The sequence below is a fragment of the Gavialis gangeticus genome, unplaced genomic scaffold (assembly GCF_001723915.1).
Source record: "Gavialis gangeticus isolate Ggan-Ray unplaced genomic scaffold, GavGan_comp1, whole genome shotgun sequence".
Taxonomy (NCBI): domain Eukaryota; kingdom Metazoa; phylum Chordata; order Crocodylia; family Gavialidae; genus Gavialis; species Gavialis gangeticus.
Genome location: NW_017728992.1, coordinates 208,913,439 through 208,928,702, shown reverse-complemented (window position 1 = coordinate 208,928,702; position 15,264 = coordinate 208,913,439). Strand labels below are relative to the sequence as shown.

At 49.4% G+C, this 15,264-nt stretch overlaps 1 protein-coding gene across 1 annotated transcript in view; it reads right to left on the bottom strand.

The window, feature by feature from the left end:
- LOC109305249 (ubiquitin carboxyl-terminal hydrolase CYLD-like) overlaps positions 1-13,852 on the bottom strand; it is a 20,260-nt gene extending 6,408 nt beyond the window's left edge. The window contains exons 1-8 of the mRNA XM_019528259.1: positions 13,350-13,852; positions 11,463-11,744; positions 10,979-11,054; positions 7,856-8,064; positions 5,337-5,490; positions 2,484-2,619; positions 1,247-1,357; positions 1,063-1,154 (exon numbers count right to left, since the gene is read on the bottom strand). Of these exons, the coding sequence (XP_019383804.1) occupies positions 1,063-1,154; positions 1,247-1,357; positions 2,484-2,619; positions 5,337-5,490; positions 7,856-8,064; positions 10,979-11,054; positions 11,463-11,744; positions 13,350-13,823 (1,534 nt within the window). The 5' untranslated portion in view covers positions 13,824-13,852. The remainder of the gene's footprint in view (positions 1-1,062; positions 1,155-1,246; positions 1,358-2,483; positions 2,620-5,336; positions 5,491-7,855; positions 8,065-10,978; positions 11,055-11,462; positions 11,745-13,349) is intronic.
- Positions 13,853-15,264: the final 1,412 nt, after the last annotated feature.

Sequence of the window (15,264 nt, the reverse complement as noted above, 5' to 3'; positions counted from 1 at the left end):
GCTCAACGCAGGAGCACCCCCTACTGGCCCGCCTCACGTGGTGGAAACAGCGGAGGGATACAAATACCCAGCTGTGTTCCTGAGGGGGGATCTCTGCACCCGCCACAGTCCCTTCCAGCCCGAATGTCTATGAAATCTATGAAATGCACAAGCACCTTTCACTGGAGCAGATACCCTGGCTGGGAACAAGGTAACTGTATAAATGTGCATAGCAAATGTCACAGGTGGAAAAACCTGTCACATCCAACTGAATCTGCAGAGAAACTGCTCTCAGTAAAATGGTATTGATGCCAAATGGAACCTGGCAAACATGGTGGCATTGACAACCCTAGTCGGAGGAGCAGGGCTTAACACCACACTGTAAGCACCAGCTAATAGGCAAGACAGAGACCTCCTCCCTGGGCTATGTTCTGAGAAGATGGGGTTTCTTCTAAGCAACAGGCCAGCGTCAGGAGACTCAGCATCCCTATCTTTCCATCATGCTTAGGGTCCAACTTAAGCTACAAAGTCAGAGAAATCCCTCAGGTACTAACCGCTTTGAAGGCAATGAAAATGGTTGGGGGACTGGGGGACATGACTTGAGGAACGGCTGAGGGAACTGGGCTGATTTAGTCTGCAGAAGAGAAGACCGAGGGGGACTGAATAGCAGCCTTCACCTCCCTGCAGGGGGGCTGCAAAGAGGATGGAGCTGGACTGGTCTTAGTGGGGGAAGGTGACAGGACAAGGAGCAATGGGCACAAGTTGAAGCAAGGGAAGTTGAGGTTGGATATTAGGAAAGACTCTCTCCTGAGGAGGGTGGTGAAGCACTGGAACAGGTTACCTACAGAGGTCGTGTACTCTTCATCCTTGGAGATTTAAGGCCCGGCTCGACAAAGCTCTGGCTGGGATGATGTAGTTGGGGCTGGTCCTGCTTTGAGCTGGGTGTTGGGCAAGATGTGACCTCCTGAGGTCCCTTCCAGCCCTAACTTTCTGTGATTCTATTTAAAGCATTCTGAGACAGGCCTAAAGTTAAGTCCGTGACTGGGAGAAGCAGATGCAGGAATTCTCCGGAGAGTCCATTACCTTTCTCAGAAGTGGTAAAGCTTGAACACTGGCCCTTTTCTGTAAGCTGCTGCCTCAGGTGCATCACACTCTGAGCAGTAACAAAACCGTTCCTGGAAAGGAGAGAAAGGCAGGAGATGAACTCTGTGCATGGAGATTACAGTAAAAACCCACTGCCTCCAGCACTCCCACATGCCGCACTCACCGTCGGAGGGGGGTCACGATTTCATCCCGAAGGATCTTCTGAACGTTCCTGTCAGATATGGGGGGAGGCTTGAAGAGCATGGAATCCAGCACAGAGGTGCATGAGAAGAGGCTATGGTGACACAATGCCTGGTAAGTAACTGGGTTTGCAGCAACACCACCTCAAACAGCAGAGTCTTGGGAGTAAGTCAGCAACTTTTGTTGCATAAAGATACAGAAATGCAAGTGAAGGAAATCCAGGAACAGAGGCAGGATGAAGAGATCCGAGTGAAATATTGCAGCAAGACTAATTTATAAGCAGTGATTGCAGCTAGGGAAAGCAAAAGGAAGGGAATCAATTCTCATGTCCCAGCAGTAAGTCTCATAGCCTGCCATGGGGGTGGGGATAGAAGGGGTCACTGTGGGGTATTTTCCTCCACAATCAACTAGTGGCATTGCTGAAGGTTTCCCTGAAGGATCTGTTTCTGACCACTATTCAAGATGTCACTCTAGACTTTAAAAGTGTAAGCCAGTAGGGCAAACTCTGATGTTTCATTACATGCAAATGACAGGATCTTTGCAGCCCGGGAGAATTTTCTCTGTCATATTTTAAAGGAGATCCCATGGCACAGGTGCCAGGGTCCATGGACATCTCTAGATTAAAGAACTGGGCATGTCTACATGTGAAATTAAATTTTCCCGAATAAACCCCGGTGCAGTTTGTGCCAGAGTTAATTACTCCCACATGCTGCATTTAAACGCACGACTGCAGTATGTCATGCCAGGTCGGAGAAGCCCCAGTTGGCAGGGGACCTGGGGGGTCAGCCTGCCAGCCCAGGGCTGCTTCAGCCCAGCTCACCGTGCTGCGGAAGGGGTGGCCAACAGGCAGCTCCTGCACTGATGCACCCTCGTGCCCCAGCCAGTCCCATCAGCATCTATATGTGCGCTGTGGCGCAGGAAGTTAGGCTGACTCAAGACAGTACTATCAAGTTTACAAGTACTATCCTACAGCAGCATTTATTAGTTTACTAAGGCCTAACAGGGCTGCATGTGTAGAAGTGGAGACTTTACGGAGGAGCTAATTTGTCAGCCCTACAGTAAACCACTCATGTAGATGCGCCCACTGCATTCTAGTCTACTCTGTGCAATGTGCTTGCCTTGTGCTCTGGGATAAGCTGTCTTGACTGGCACTCGGTTGGGACACTGCTGTTCAATCAAGGCTATCACTGACCCGAAAGTGTCAAAGTGGAACCTCTGACCTGAAAAGAGCTACATCCATGTAGCAGGAATTGCAGTGCCCCTGAATTCCTCTCATCTGCCCTTTTAAGACACGCACAGCTTCATGGTCCCTGAGAGGAGGACAACTATCCAGAACCTGTGGACTATCCAGCTCATCTGCAACAAAAACAAACAGAAGTGACTATTTTTATCATCTGAGAGAAGCTGGGCTGGAAGGGACTTCCAGCAGTCATCTAGTCCAACCCCCTGCCTGAGGCAGGACCATTTCTATTCAGACCATCCCATACAAACATCATCTAAACTCTACATAAGAATTTATTGCAGAGCTCAAGGGTTCTCATTACAGCCCCCTCTGTCCTGTACAGTTTTTAGATGGGATAGGGACTCGCTCCATCTAGCACCTTAACCCACCGTTGTCTTCCTCAGAAGTGTCTCAGCTTGCAAAAGTTCATGCCAAGGTTGATCACCGATGCAGTCGCTACCCTTTTCAACCACTGCAGATTCCCAAAGAGCCACTGCTACACTTCGCCTCCTACATGAGGTTGAGCCAACTACACCAGAAGCTGGCTTTGTGCTATATGTAAGCTTGAGACAGTATTTCTAGAGAAGTGCTGTGCTTCTCTATAGTCTCTCTCTCAGGGAAAGGGGTGGGAGTCTAGACTGACCATACTAAGGCCTGTTCATCGCACTGCTGCCATCTTGAATTGGGTAGAAATTGGCTGGCCTAACACTGCCAGAGGAGACATGGAGGGCTACACATCTGGATCAAGACTGATCTCAACTGCCCTGTAAGGCTCCTATACCTCCAAGGGCACAAGGGAAATACCAAGGGTTTAGTACAGTTACTCTGAAGGGCTGCTGCTGCTCCGTTCAGCTGCATTTTGGCCATCCTAGCACTCCAGCTAGCCACTGAGTGGAGGATCCAGACCATGGTGCAGGTGGCAGGGACTACTAAAACCGCAGTGATCCTTTCACAAGAGGATCTGCAATGCCTGACAGAATGGCTAAGCCTGGCAATGTCCCTGTGAACTTAGTATTATGCCCACTTCAATGCCAGAAGTTGGACAGCAGAGAATTTAAGCGATCTGCCCACTGTCACAGCAAGTCAGTGCCAAGTGTCAGACCAGAACCCAGGAGTCCCGACTCCCAGCACCCTGCTCCAAGTACTAGACAACAGCTTGAAAAGGACAGAATGGGAGAGCATTGGAAGAGGGGGAGATGGAAGAAGAGAGCCCGTACTCCCGTCCTGCCTTGGCTTGGCTTTCACTCTTGATTCTCCTTCTACCTCTCTAATCAGATGATCATCTTTATCCCTCCCAGCTTTGCCACAGGGGCTCCAAGAAGGTCCTTTCCTTGGTCCCCTTCTTCAGCCCCTTATCTCCAGGCAATTTCAGCCAGGAATACACATTCAGTGGTCATCTCTCTGCAGGCAACTCACAGGCCTATTTCTCTGTCCAGACCTGTCTCTCTGACAAAGCTAAAACCTCAGCTCATCTCTTGACACCTCCCTGCAGATGCCTGGCCATCAGCTCAAGCTCAACAGGGTTGAGCATAGTGCTTTTCTCTCTCATTCAGGCTCTCCCTGCTACCTCATTTCCCCGTCACTATCCTGCCTATCACTACAGTCCATAACTTGGCTGTAACTTTTGACACTGATCCTCCTTATGGGCTGACGATGTCCAAGTCTTGCAGATTCTCTCTCTTGAAGATCTCTAAGATAGTCTTTTCTAGTCCATCCGCAGAGCTACCACTCACACCTGGGCTGCCCTCACTCAGCATCTATGTTACTGCAACATCCTTTCTTCTGGCCTTGATGAACACAATTTTGCAGTGTTCAGATCCAGTTTGCACTGCTGCCAACACTGCTCTTCTAGACGCTTGCTTTGCCCTCGTCATGCCACTCTGTGCCTTCCTGCACTGACTTCCCCTTTCTCACAAACATACTACTGTCTCCATATTCAGAGTCTTCATGGCTTATCTTTTCCTTGCTTATCATACTGCATTTGTTGCCAGGATGCTAACTCCTGTTTTGCATTGTCCCATGCCACTAGCCTTCATCACCCACTTCATGCTTTCTCTTATACTACCCCCATGCCCCAGAGAAGCTCCTCCAAATATGTGCAAAGCTCAAATCCCTTCTTAAAACTCTTTGCCGTGATGCCTACAAAAATCTCAGCACTTAAGCTGCTTGCATTGTGGCACCCTATTTGTAACCACATGGTGTCTTTGAGATTATAGTCCCTTGGGGGAATGGACCAGCTTTCATTCTGGGTTTGTATAGCAACTAGCACAGTGGGATCACAGGCTGTGACAAGTATCTAGGTCCCAAGATAACCAGCTTCAGAAAAGGGGATTGAACAAATTCACGGAGGACAGCTACATCAGTGGGTAAGAAACATAATGGTTAAGGGTGCTACCTCAAAATTAGGACTTCTTTGGCCTCTGAATGCTGGAAGTTGTAAGGAAGGGGGGCAGGGGAAAAAGATCTGTCTGAATAGGTGCAAGGCTATAAATGCGTTTAGTATCTATGCTGCCAGAGTCCAACCCTGTTCTAGGCAGAATCATTCCAGACTGAACCATCCTAGAAGTGTTAAACACTTCAGGAACAACCTTCTTGCACAACTACCAGGCATAATGCCCAAAACATCCCTTAAAAGGACTACAGGCAAAGCAGGGGATGAGGAACCATCAATATCTTGCCCCAGTGAGGACAAGAAGTAGTTTGTTAAAATACGCTCAAAGGATGCAAGGAAGAGGACCATGTAGCCCCTGCAGAAGGCTTCAATCCCCCCACCCAACAGTTCATGCCAGCCAGAGCCACCAGCTGTACCCCCTTCTCCTGGTCTGACCCAGCCACTCTGAAGGGAACTTACTGAAGCTGCTGGAATCCAGGCTGGTACTGCTTGAACACTGGAAGCGCATGTCAGGCTGGCATGACTGTAGCTTCACAAAGATGCCGCGCTTTGAGGGGCACTGAAAGTAGCGCACCCCCTGCCATTCACCATCTGTGATCCCTTTGTCTTCATCCTGTGAGGAGGGTGGAAACCAAGCAGTGAGCAATCCAGGTTAAGGCTTCCTGGCACTGTGCTAGAGCAGTGAGGGATTTCAAGGAGGGGGAGAGGGGGAGAGAGAGGGAGAGGGGCAGGGTGTCAACAATTCCGTCCTCCCTCAAAACATGCCTGCAGTGGCAGGCAATGTCATGAATGAACTTCTCAAATCCAAGTCCCAGGGATGGTAAAACCAATTCTAAAAGGATCCCAAAGCATTTTGCAAACAGGTAACGAAGCTTTATCACATCTGTGCTGGCAGAGAAGAATTATCCCAACTTACACATGCAGAAATGAAGGAAGAGAGAAAAAACTTGCTTAGGATTCATAGAAAATGAGGGTGTGAAGGGACTCAGGAGGTCACATCTAGTCCAACTCCCTGCTCCAAGCAGGACCAGCCCCAACTACATCATCCCAGCCAAGGCTTTGTCTACCTGGGTCTCAAAATCCTCTAAGGATGGAGAGTCCACCACCGCTAAGTAACCTGTTCCAGTGCCTTACTACCCCCATAGTGAGAGTTTTTCCTAATATCTAACTGAAGCCTCCCTTGCTGCTCCCTTTTACCCTGCTACTTACCAGTTCAACTCCTGCCATTTTGTGGGTAGTTCAAGGAGCCCATTGCTCCTTGTCCTGTCGTCTGCCCCCACTAAGGACAGTCCAGCTCCATCCTCTTTGCAGCCCCCCTGCAGGGAGTTGAAGGCTGCTATTCAATCCCCCTCGGTCTTCTCTACTCCAGACTCAATCAGCCCAGTTCCTCATCCTCTCCTCACCAGTCCTGTCCCCCAGGCCCACAACCATTTCATTGCCCTCCACTGGACTCTCTCTAATGTGTCCACATCCTGTCTGTAGTGGGGGTCCACAGCTGGACACAGGACTCCAGATGTGGCCTCCCCAGTCATGAAGAGAGGGGAAGAATCACTGCCCTCGATTAGCTGGCAGCGCTCCTACCAATGCAGCCCAGGATGCCATTAGCCTTCTTAGCACCAAGGACACACTGCTGGCTCATATGCAGCTTCTTGTCCCCTGTCCCCCCAGGTCCTTTTCTGCACAGCCACTACCCAGCCAGTTGATCCCCAGCCTGTACTGGTGCTCCCTCCTAAGGAGGCCCCCTGCGGAGCTCTGGGTTGACATTCGCTCACGGAGGGCTGCCCGGGCCAGCAACTGGCACCATACCTACAGGCTGGGGAACTCCATTCTTGTCAGTACAGAGGCGGAAAAGGATCGTGGAGTTATCATTGATGCCAAGATGAACATGGGCCGGCAGTGTGGGGATGCGGTCAGGAAGGCCAACTGCACCCTGTCATGCATCCACAGATGCATCTCAAGCAGGTCCAAGGAGGTGATCCTCCCCCTCTGTGCGGCACTGGTCAGGCCGCAGCTGGGGTACTGCGTCCAGTTCTGGGCACCGCACTTCAAGAGGGATGTGGACAGCATGGAGAGGGTCCAGAGGAGGGCCACTCGCATGATCAGGGGACAGCAGGGCAGGCCCTATGAGGAGAGGCTATGGGACCTGAACCTGTTCAGCCTCCAAAAGAGAAGGCTGAGGGGGGATCTAGTGGCCTGTTACAAACTAGTCAGAGGGGACCAGCAGGCACTGGGGAAGTCCCTGTTCCCCCGAGCACTGCCAGGAGTGACCAGGAATAGCGGTCACAAGCTGGCAGAGGGTAGATTTAGGCTAGATACCAGGAGGCGCAACTTCACGGTCAGGGTGGCTAGGATCTGGAACCAACTTCCAAGAGAAGTGGTGCTGGCTCCTACCCTGGGGGTCTTTAAGAGGAGGCTAGATGAACACCTTGCTGGGGTCGTTTGACCCCAGTACTCTTTCCTGCCATGGCAGGGGGTCGGACTAGATGATCTGCTCAGGTCCCTTCCGACCCTAGAAACTATGAAACTAAGTGCACGACTTCGAACTTGTCCTTGTGAACCTCGTGAAATTTCTTTTGCTCCAACTTTCCAATTTGTCCAGTTCTCTCTGAATCCTAGTCCTACCCTCCACTGATTTCACAGCAAGTCAGGAAGAAGGACAGGAATAGGACTTAGGAATCCTGGCTGCTAGTTCCAAACTAACCAATATACTACTTGCCTTACACAAAGGGTGTTGTACATAACCCTACCTCTATTATCCCACCCATGATCCAAGTGCGATAGGTCAGGTGCACTTGGCTGGATTGTTCATTATATCGCATGATGTATAAAAGGCCCAATCTAGGTCTTACTGTGAGATGCAAGGTCTAAAACTGAGGTGCTTCAAAGAGCCAAAAAAAGGCAAAAGCCCCCACCCACCCTCAGACCTGCAAGTCACAATCTCATGCCCTCAGCAACAGAACTTTTACCCTGCTACTTACCAGTTCAACTCCTGCCATTTTGTGGGTAGTTCTGGGCAGATTCCCCACCCAGCGGATGGTTCCAGAGACTTGGTTCCCCTTGTCTAAGGAGAGCTGTACCAGTGAGTTCACACCCAAGGAAGGATGCCCGCTTTCCCACTCATTTCCATTCTGGCTTCTTTCCCGCATCAACTGTTTCTGGAATCCTGGGTCCCCAACTGGCTCAAATGCTGAAAATACACAACAAGGTGAAGAATGTGGTGTAGCAAGTCAACCTTCATAACGCATAATTGCCAGCAGACAGCTCCAATTCCCAAACATTATTTGAAAAAACACTGCTGCCAAACAATATTGCCTAGGATTTCCATGCCAGCTAATGGAATGACTATCAGGTGGTGGTCAAGACATACAGGTATGATCCTCAGTGAAACCAAGTCCCTTCTATGTTTTATTTCCTTTGAACTCTGCACCAAACGCTTTACTCATTTCTGCCTCGCCTGCTCTCTGCTGCTAGATTTCGAGGCAGAAATGAGTAAAGGGTTTGGTGCAGAGTTCAAAGAAAAATTTCTGTCTACACTGCTTGTCATCTTTACTGTGTAGAGTGAACAAGGGACATGTTGGAGTACAGTACACTGCACTGGCCTCTGCTTCTCAGGACACAGGGGGTTGGATCTGAAACAAGGCCTTAACTGGAGTCCCCCCAGTCTGACCTAACTCACACTAGAAGGCTGGCAAACTGCGTGGAGCCACAGCACATGGGGAACACAGACGGCTTCAAGCCACCTTTGTCTCCATCCCATTGGTCATGCTCCAGTTGCAGGAATGAAAGGACTGAAAATCAGAATCCCAGTTCTCCCACTGGCTAAATGTTAGACTTCAGACCAGTCACGACTTCTTCACAGCTGCAACCCCACCTGGGGAAGGGATAACACTCACTCACCTTTATACACTGCTTTTGAGATGTGCAGATGAAAACATTTCTATTTAAGTAACATGCAAGATAGATCTGAACACGGAAAATGAGTGGAGGGACACGCCTCTGAGCAGGAAGTGGAAGGGGGGAATTTTCACCTGTACATAAAAGATCAGCCTTGTCACAAAGTAGCTTGCTGCAAATCTTATCACTCCTAGAAGAAAAAAACGTGTCCAAGCGGAGACATTTCAACTCCTGCCCAAAGCACTCCACCAAGTGTGGATTACTGTAGATTCCCCTTTATCCCATATGGGTTATCTGAGCAGGTTCTCTCAACAACTGTTTTTCTTCTACCTAGTCAATTAAGTTCACCTGGTTACTTGTGAGGGAGTTCCAGTTATGCTAAGCCGTAGTTATGCTAAAGGCACCAGAAAGGAGCTTGGAAAGAACAAGCCTCATGATCACTGAAAAACCTGACGAGAAACGTCATAAAATTAACACATATTGACAAGTGAAGAAGATTCAAAAGGAGGAGAAAAAGCAGTAGCTAAATAACTCAAGAAGTAACATCAAAAGGTAAGAACCCACTAACAAGGCAGTAATAAAGAGAACTGAAGATGCAGGCATGCAAGCTAGACAAGAGACCAGTAGAAAGGAACATCTTGACAGGAAGACAGATAAACACCACTCTGAAATGAGGGCATTTTAGGTATAAATACAGGGGCTGTGAGACTTGTGTAGGGACTTTGGGGAGTGTAAACTAACTGAATTCCTGTGTGGCTAAGTGCAGCAGATGGTTAAAAACAGAGCAGCTGGTGCACTGGCCAAGTGATAACAGACCTTGCCAAGCTTTCCCACCAAACCCCAATTTGAGTCATTCCGAGTCATGTCTGGAAGCTGGAAGGCTGCTTGCTAGCATCAACCTTACAGCACACGGAGGCCCCCGGCAGCCTGTACACCAGAAGTGACCGCAGCCTCTGACCACCTGAGCAAAAAAGAAGATACTCCCACACTTCAGAGTGACAACTTTTGGCATACTTCAGTTCACTGCACAAGCCAAAACTAGAAGAAAGCTTAAGAGTGGTTCCACAAAAAACAAGAAGACTGAAGAGTGCATGGAAAGAAATTTCCACTCGCAACAGATGATTTATCAGGATGCTTAAGATGATGAAGTTTGTCATCGGATTACGCATGGCTTTTTTGCTGTTTTACTTGAAGAAGCACATCTTGCTTTTGGAGGTACATTTAGATATGTTACCTCTCATTAATGGTCACATCAGACCATCCACTCAGCAGGAGGTCTAGGAGAAAAAGAACTGATTTGTGAAGTGTAGAATTTTCTTTGTTAATCACATGCATACATGCCATGAGGTACAAGGGGACCGGGGACAGAAGATGCGATTGAACAGCCGTTGCCACAATTTTCTGTTTATTGACTAGCATGTCTGCAAGAGCGGACAAAAAACTGGAGGGAGCAATTCCTAGCGCAGTATCACATTATGATCAGGAATTGCACTACCCACTTCTGGCCTATATTTTTCTTCTGTTCTGCTTATTAACTTAGTCCACTGATTTACATAAAAGGAAAAAAAGGTCAAGGAAACAACCTAAATCTACTGCATTTCATAGATGGTAATGCCAGAAAACTGGATTAGCTAGCCTGGTCTGACCAGCTGAGTATGACAGATTGCAGAACCTCACCCAGTTACCCTGTACTGTGCCCAATAACTCATGCTTAGCCAAAGCATATGATCCAGAAGGCATCTGGTCCTGGTTTGAAGACACCGAGATGGAGAATCTACCACTTGCTTCTTAATTTGCTTCACTGGTTAATCACTCCCCGTTAGATATTTATGCCTTCCTTTTAAATGTAATTAGTCTGGTACCAGCTTCCAACTTGTCATCCTGCCTCTCTCTGCTAAATTAAAGACCCTTTTAGTAACTGCTATTACTTATACTCTGTAATCAGGTTAACTCTTAATCTTTCACGATTAGCTAAATAGATTAAGCTCTTCAGGCTCTCCACGCAAGACCTTTTCTCTCCCAGACCTTCAAACACTTTATGGTACATTTACCCTACATCCTCTTTAAAAAAATTAACAAAACCTGATGCGTTTGAGGGTCATCAGCCATGCTGCAGACATTGGAAACACAAAGGAAAAAAACAGCAGCACATCCAGCTTCCCAGGGTTCTGCATGTGCTGGGCAAATGCAGCTGTGTATGGATTTACCTGGAGATAGCAAGCCTTCCTTCACAACAGAGTCCATGGGGATGTCCCGAAAACTATCTGTTGTTCCTTCTTCTTCCTAAAGCAAAACATTCCACAGAGGATTTTACCAGTTTGAGTGATTTGTTGGGGACAGGGATCCAGGAGGAAAGCCACTAACTGAACAGGCTGGCTTTATCCCAGGGACGGGCACTTATTTCAGGCAGAGGGCTGCTTACTGAGTTTTGGCAAGCCATTGAGGGTTGCATGACAGGCAGCCAGGGACAGATAAATATTAACTTGCTAAATTTTTTAGGGGCCCCACGGGCTGGATAGAATGGCCTGGCGAGCCGCATCTGGCCCACATTTTGCCCACCCCTGCTTTATCCAGACCCACAGCATTCACACCCCACTCCACAACTGGACAGTATGCCCAGGACTGGTCAAACACATTTATAAGTCACTAAACACATTGGCTACAAGGATGACAAGAACAAATGAAGCTTACCGAACAAACCCTCACAAACCACCGGTCTCCTTCCTTGTACACTCCCACTGCTAATCCTTTTGTCAAGATCTCATCCAGGTAGAAGCCCACAGCATCCCCCACTTTGACTGGATCAACTCTAGTTGCATCTGGTTTCGATTCCTGTTTCACTCGGTCGCTGTCAGGCCCAGGCACAAAGTTGATTTTGTTAAATGGCAGAAAGATCCCACAGTTTTGCTTACACTTGAAATACCTCACGCCATGAAAGGAGCCGTCAACGCGTCCTCTGCTTTCGCCATCACCCTGGAATACCAGCAGAAAAAACACATTACTTTCTGAACCGTGCACCAGTCAGAGAAATTCTGAATTCTAGTTCCCTCTAGAAATAGTGCTGGCAAGACAAGCTAAGGTTTCCTCAACAAAAGGCTCTTATAATCAGGGATCTGGGCTTTCTGCTTGCTGTAGAAAAAGCACAGGTTTTCTACCCTTAAGGAGAAAAATGAGGGAAATGGTGGGTATCCCCTTTTAGGCTGTCAGAGTTTCAGCCTGCAAGAGGGTGCATTGTGCATGTGCACGTGCATACATGCATGTGGCAGCCAAGCAGCATGGAGAGCAGCTCCTGCAGTTCCCACCAGGTAAGCTGTGGGGGGAGGGGGATGAGAGGGAGGGAGGGAATGGGGCAGGGCTGGGGACGCTGTTCAGCTGGGACAGTGCATGGGGCCTGGGGTCCAGGGCTGGGGTGGGAATGCGTGGCCACAGGGCGCAGCCAGGGACCAGAAGGGAGTCATAGGTGGCTCATCCAGGGGGTGGCAGGGGCTAGCTTCCTTCCACCGAGAGCACTCCTGGAGGGGGCTTGGGGGGCATATGCCCCCCCAGATTTGTGCACAGGGCAGGGGTGGATGCAGGCTCCCTGCTGCGGGCTCAAGGCTCCCCACCCTGGAGGACCTCCATGGGCCAGCAGGACAAGGCAGAGTGGGGTATGGAGGCTCAGTGCCACAGCAGGAGGCACAACTTCACACCGCCACTCCCACTGCTGCTGGGCAGGTAGGGGCACCTCGCTATGGCACTGCAGCCAGCGTGGGGCTCCCAGCAGTGGCACCAAGCCTGTCCACTCCGTTTTGCCCAGACACGCTGGATCTGGCCCACTGAGCTGCAAAGGCCCTGGGGAGACAGCAGCAGGGCAGGGAGCCCTGAGCCTGCAGTAGGAAGCCTGCGTCTGCCCTCCTCCTCCTCCCCCTCCCTCACATCATGGGCTCCACTCCAGCTATGCCACCCACAAGGGACGGGGAGCCAGGCTCCATGATCCGCATGGGCCACAGCAGCCAGAGCTCAGGTGCTGCGGATAGCCCTGGCAGCTGGCAACCCCTTCCAGCACGGCTGTGGGTTGGGGAGTGAAGTGCATCGGTAGGCCTGAGGGCGTGGCAGGCTGAGGGTTGTGAATAAGGAGCACCAGGAGGGCTGCGGGTAGAAAAGAGGAGTAACTGCAGCTAGACCCACATCCTGGTAAAAGAAGGTTGCGGGGCGAGCTCTGATTTTCTATGATAAAAAACCAAAGTCAAATGCCAAAATATATAGGTATTTAAAATTCATTTTATTATAGCGATTAAGTCACTGGTAGGCTTCCAAATTGCTTTAATATTGTAAATATATCAATTAAACATTGTGATCAGCTGATACCTATACACCCCCCCATATATAATAGTGGCATTTCACTTTAAATTGTGGAAAAACATGGATCTGGGTTTTTTAAAATCAGAGAAAACCAGGATCCCTGCTCACAATATATGGGTGGAAAGGCACTGCAGGTTCACTGCCTGTAGCCAACCTTTCTGTTAGGATGAGATTCTGGCCCGGCATAACATTAACTGGAGAGGAGGACAAGGGAAAAGCTCCTCCTAAGTACCTTACCTGTAACTCCACCCCAAAGAAGATGGCAGACAGAGGGGACCAAGTGGATTGATCAATCTTTCCAATGTAGCGGATGATGCCAGGGAACTGCTGCAGGTCAAGATTCACCACCACTTGTTGGCCCAGCTTAGCCTTCATAGCTGCTTCGAGGCCCTGCCTCTCCAGGAAACAGTTCAAGCGTTCGCTTTGGTTGCCAACGGCCAGGAGGAAGCCAGGTTCTTGGTCCTTGAGGGGCTGAAGAACTCCTACACTGACCGTGACTGTGGAATTGTCCTGCAGCATGGTCACCCTCAGGTGACTCTTGGGAGTACTCTCAATGGAGATAAAGTGCATGTAACTTCTCTCGCTGACGAAGCACATGTGCCCAGCTTGAAAGAGCTTGCTGCCATACGGGAACTCATCCGTCAGGATGAAATAAAAGTTTCCATCCCCTTGTGCAGGTGGGGGGCTGGTTGGTATGATGGCTGTTGTCATAGCTTCTGCTTGGTCCTGAGAAGTGGCACAGACATATAAGGGCAAGGCAGGTTATGGAGAATCATGTTTCTGTGGTAGCACCCAAGTGACTAGACACTCAAGATCCTCACACCCAGGCTATGTAAACTCACAAACTCTTTCTGCATCAGATCCGAAAGAAACAGCCCTTCCTTCCACCCAAACCTGGCTGGAACTCAAGGCTCTTGTCACTGCATACAGAGTTGTAGAAAATGAGGGTTGGAAAGGACCTGGGGAGTTCATCTGGTCCAACCCCCTGCTCAAAACAAGGCCAACCACAACTAGATCATCTGCATGTCCTAATGTTTTCTGTTCTGGCTCCATCTTGTCTGTGTAAGTATAAGCCACTAGTCTCCACATTCGAGGGCCTTCATAACCTATCACCTCTAATTCACTCCTCAGGCCTTTGCTCTAGTCTCCGATTAGCCTATGATTCTCATGTCTCTCATTAGACTTGCAAAAGAGCCTGGCCTGCTTCCTCCTATATTGTTGCCCTTGTGCTTGGCAGGTGCATCAGGTGAAGACCTGCAAAGCTACACTGCTACCTGTCAAACCCATCCTCAGAGCTCTCCTTTGCTCCAGAGCCCACTCCACTGCATCAGGCAATGTCGTTACACTGCACTGACTGGTATAGTCCTGCTATCCTCAAAATCCCTATTGATCTCCATCTGCCATCTCTCACATTAACTGTGAGCGATTCGGGGCAGGGGCTGCTTTGATCTGAGTCTGTACCGTGTCTAGAAGAGTGGGGCTCTGGTCTAAGACTACTGCATAATAAAGAGTCTGCACCTAGCCTTGAGATCACATATTTGAGATGGGCAAAAAGATGCATCCAGCAAGGGGAGCAGTTAAGGAGATTGTCAATACAGCAAGGATGGCTGTTGCCAATGTGAGGCACATAGGGTGGATGCGGTCATGGAGATGGGAGCCTTGGAGTCGAGTCCTGGAAAGTGGGAACACACTAAGGACTTTTGAGGAAGAAGGCATGAAGATGACTGTTTGCAAGGTGGAAGGGGAAGCTATGCGGAGGTCAATAATGAGGAAAGGAGAGTTTTTCAGACTCAAAGAGATGACCGGACATTTGCGGAGTGGGGTGGTGGTATTTTTGAAAGGGCTAATCAGTGTTATTTGTACTGAAGACATGGAGCCCCCTGGGTGGTGCTGTCCTGACCACAGCCCCTTAGTGCCAGAGGTAGTGAGGGAGGAAGGACTCAAAGCCAAGTTTTTTGTACACCAACACCCAGGACAGCCAGGATCCCAGAGGCACCTCAAGGTTTCTCCTCTGTACAGCAGGGCAGTGGTCAATACATCACCTGCCCATCTAAAAATCCCACATCCCTCAGGTCAGGCTGCAATGAGGAACACCAGATTTGCCACAAAGCCAGTGAATTATCTAGTATGAAACCAGGCCACCAATCCACCT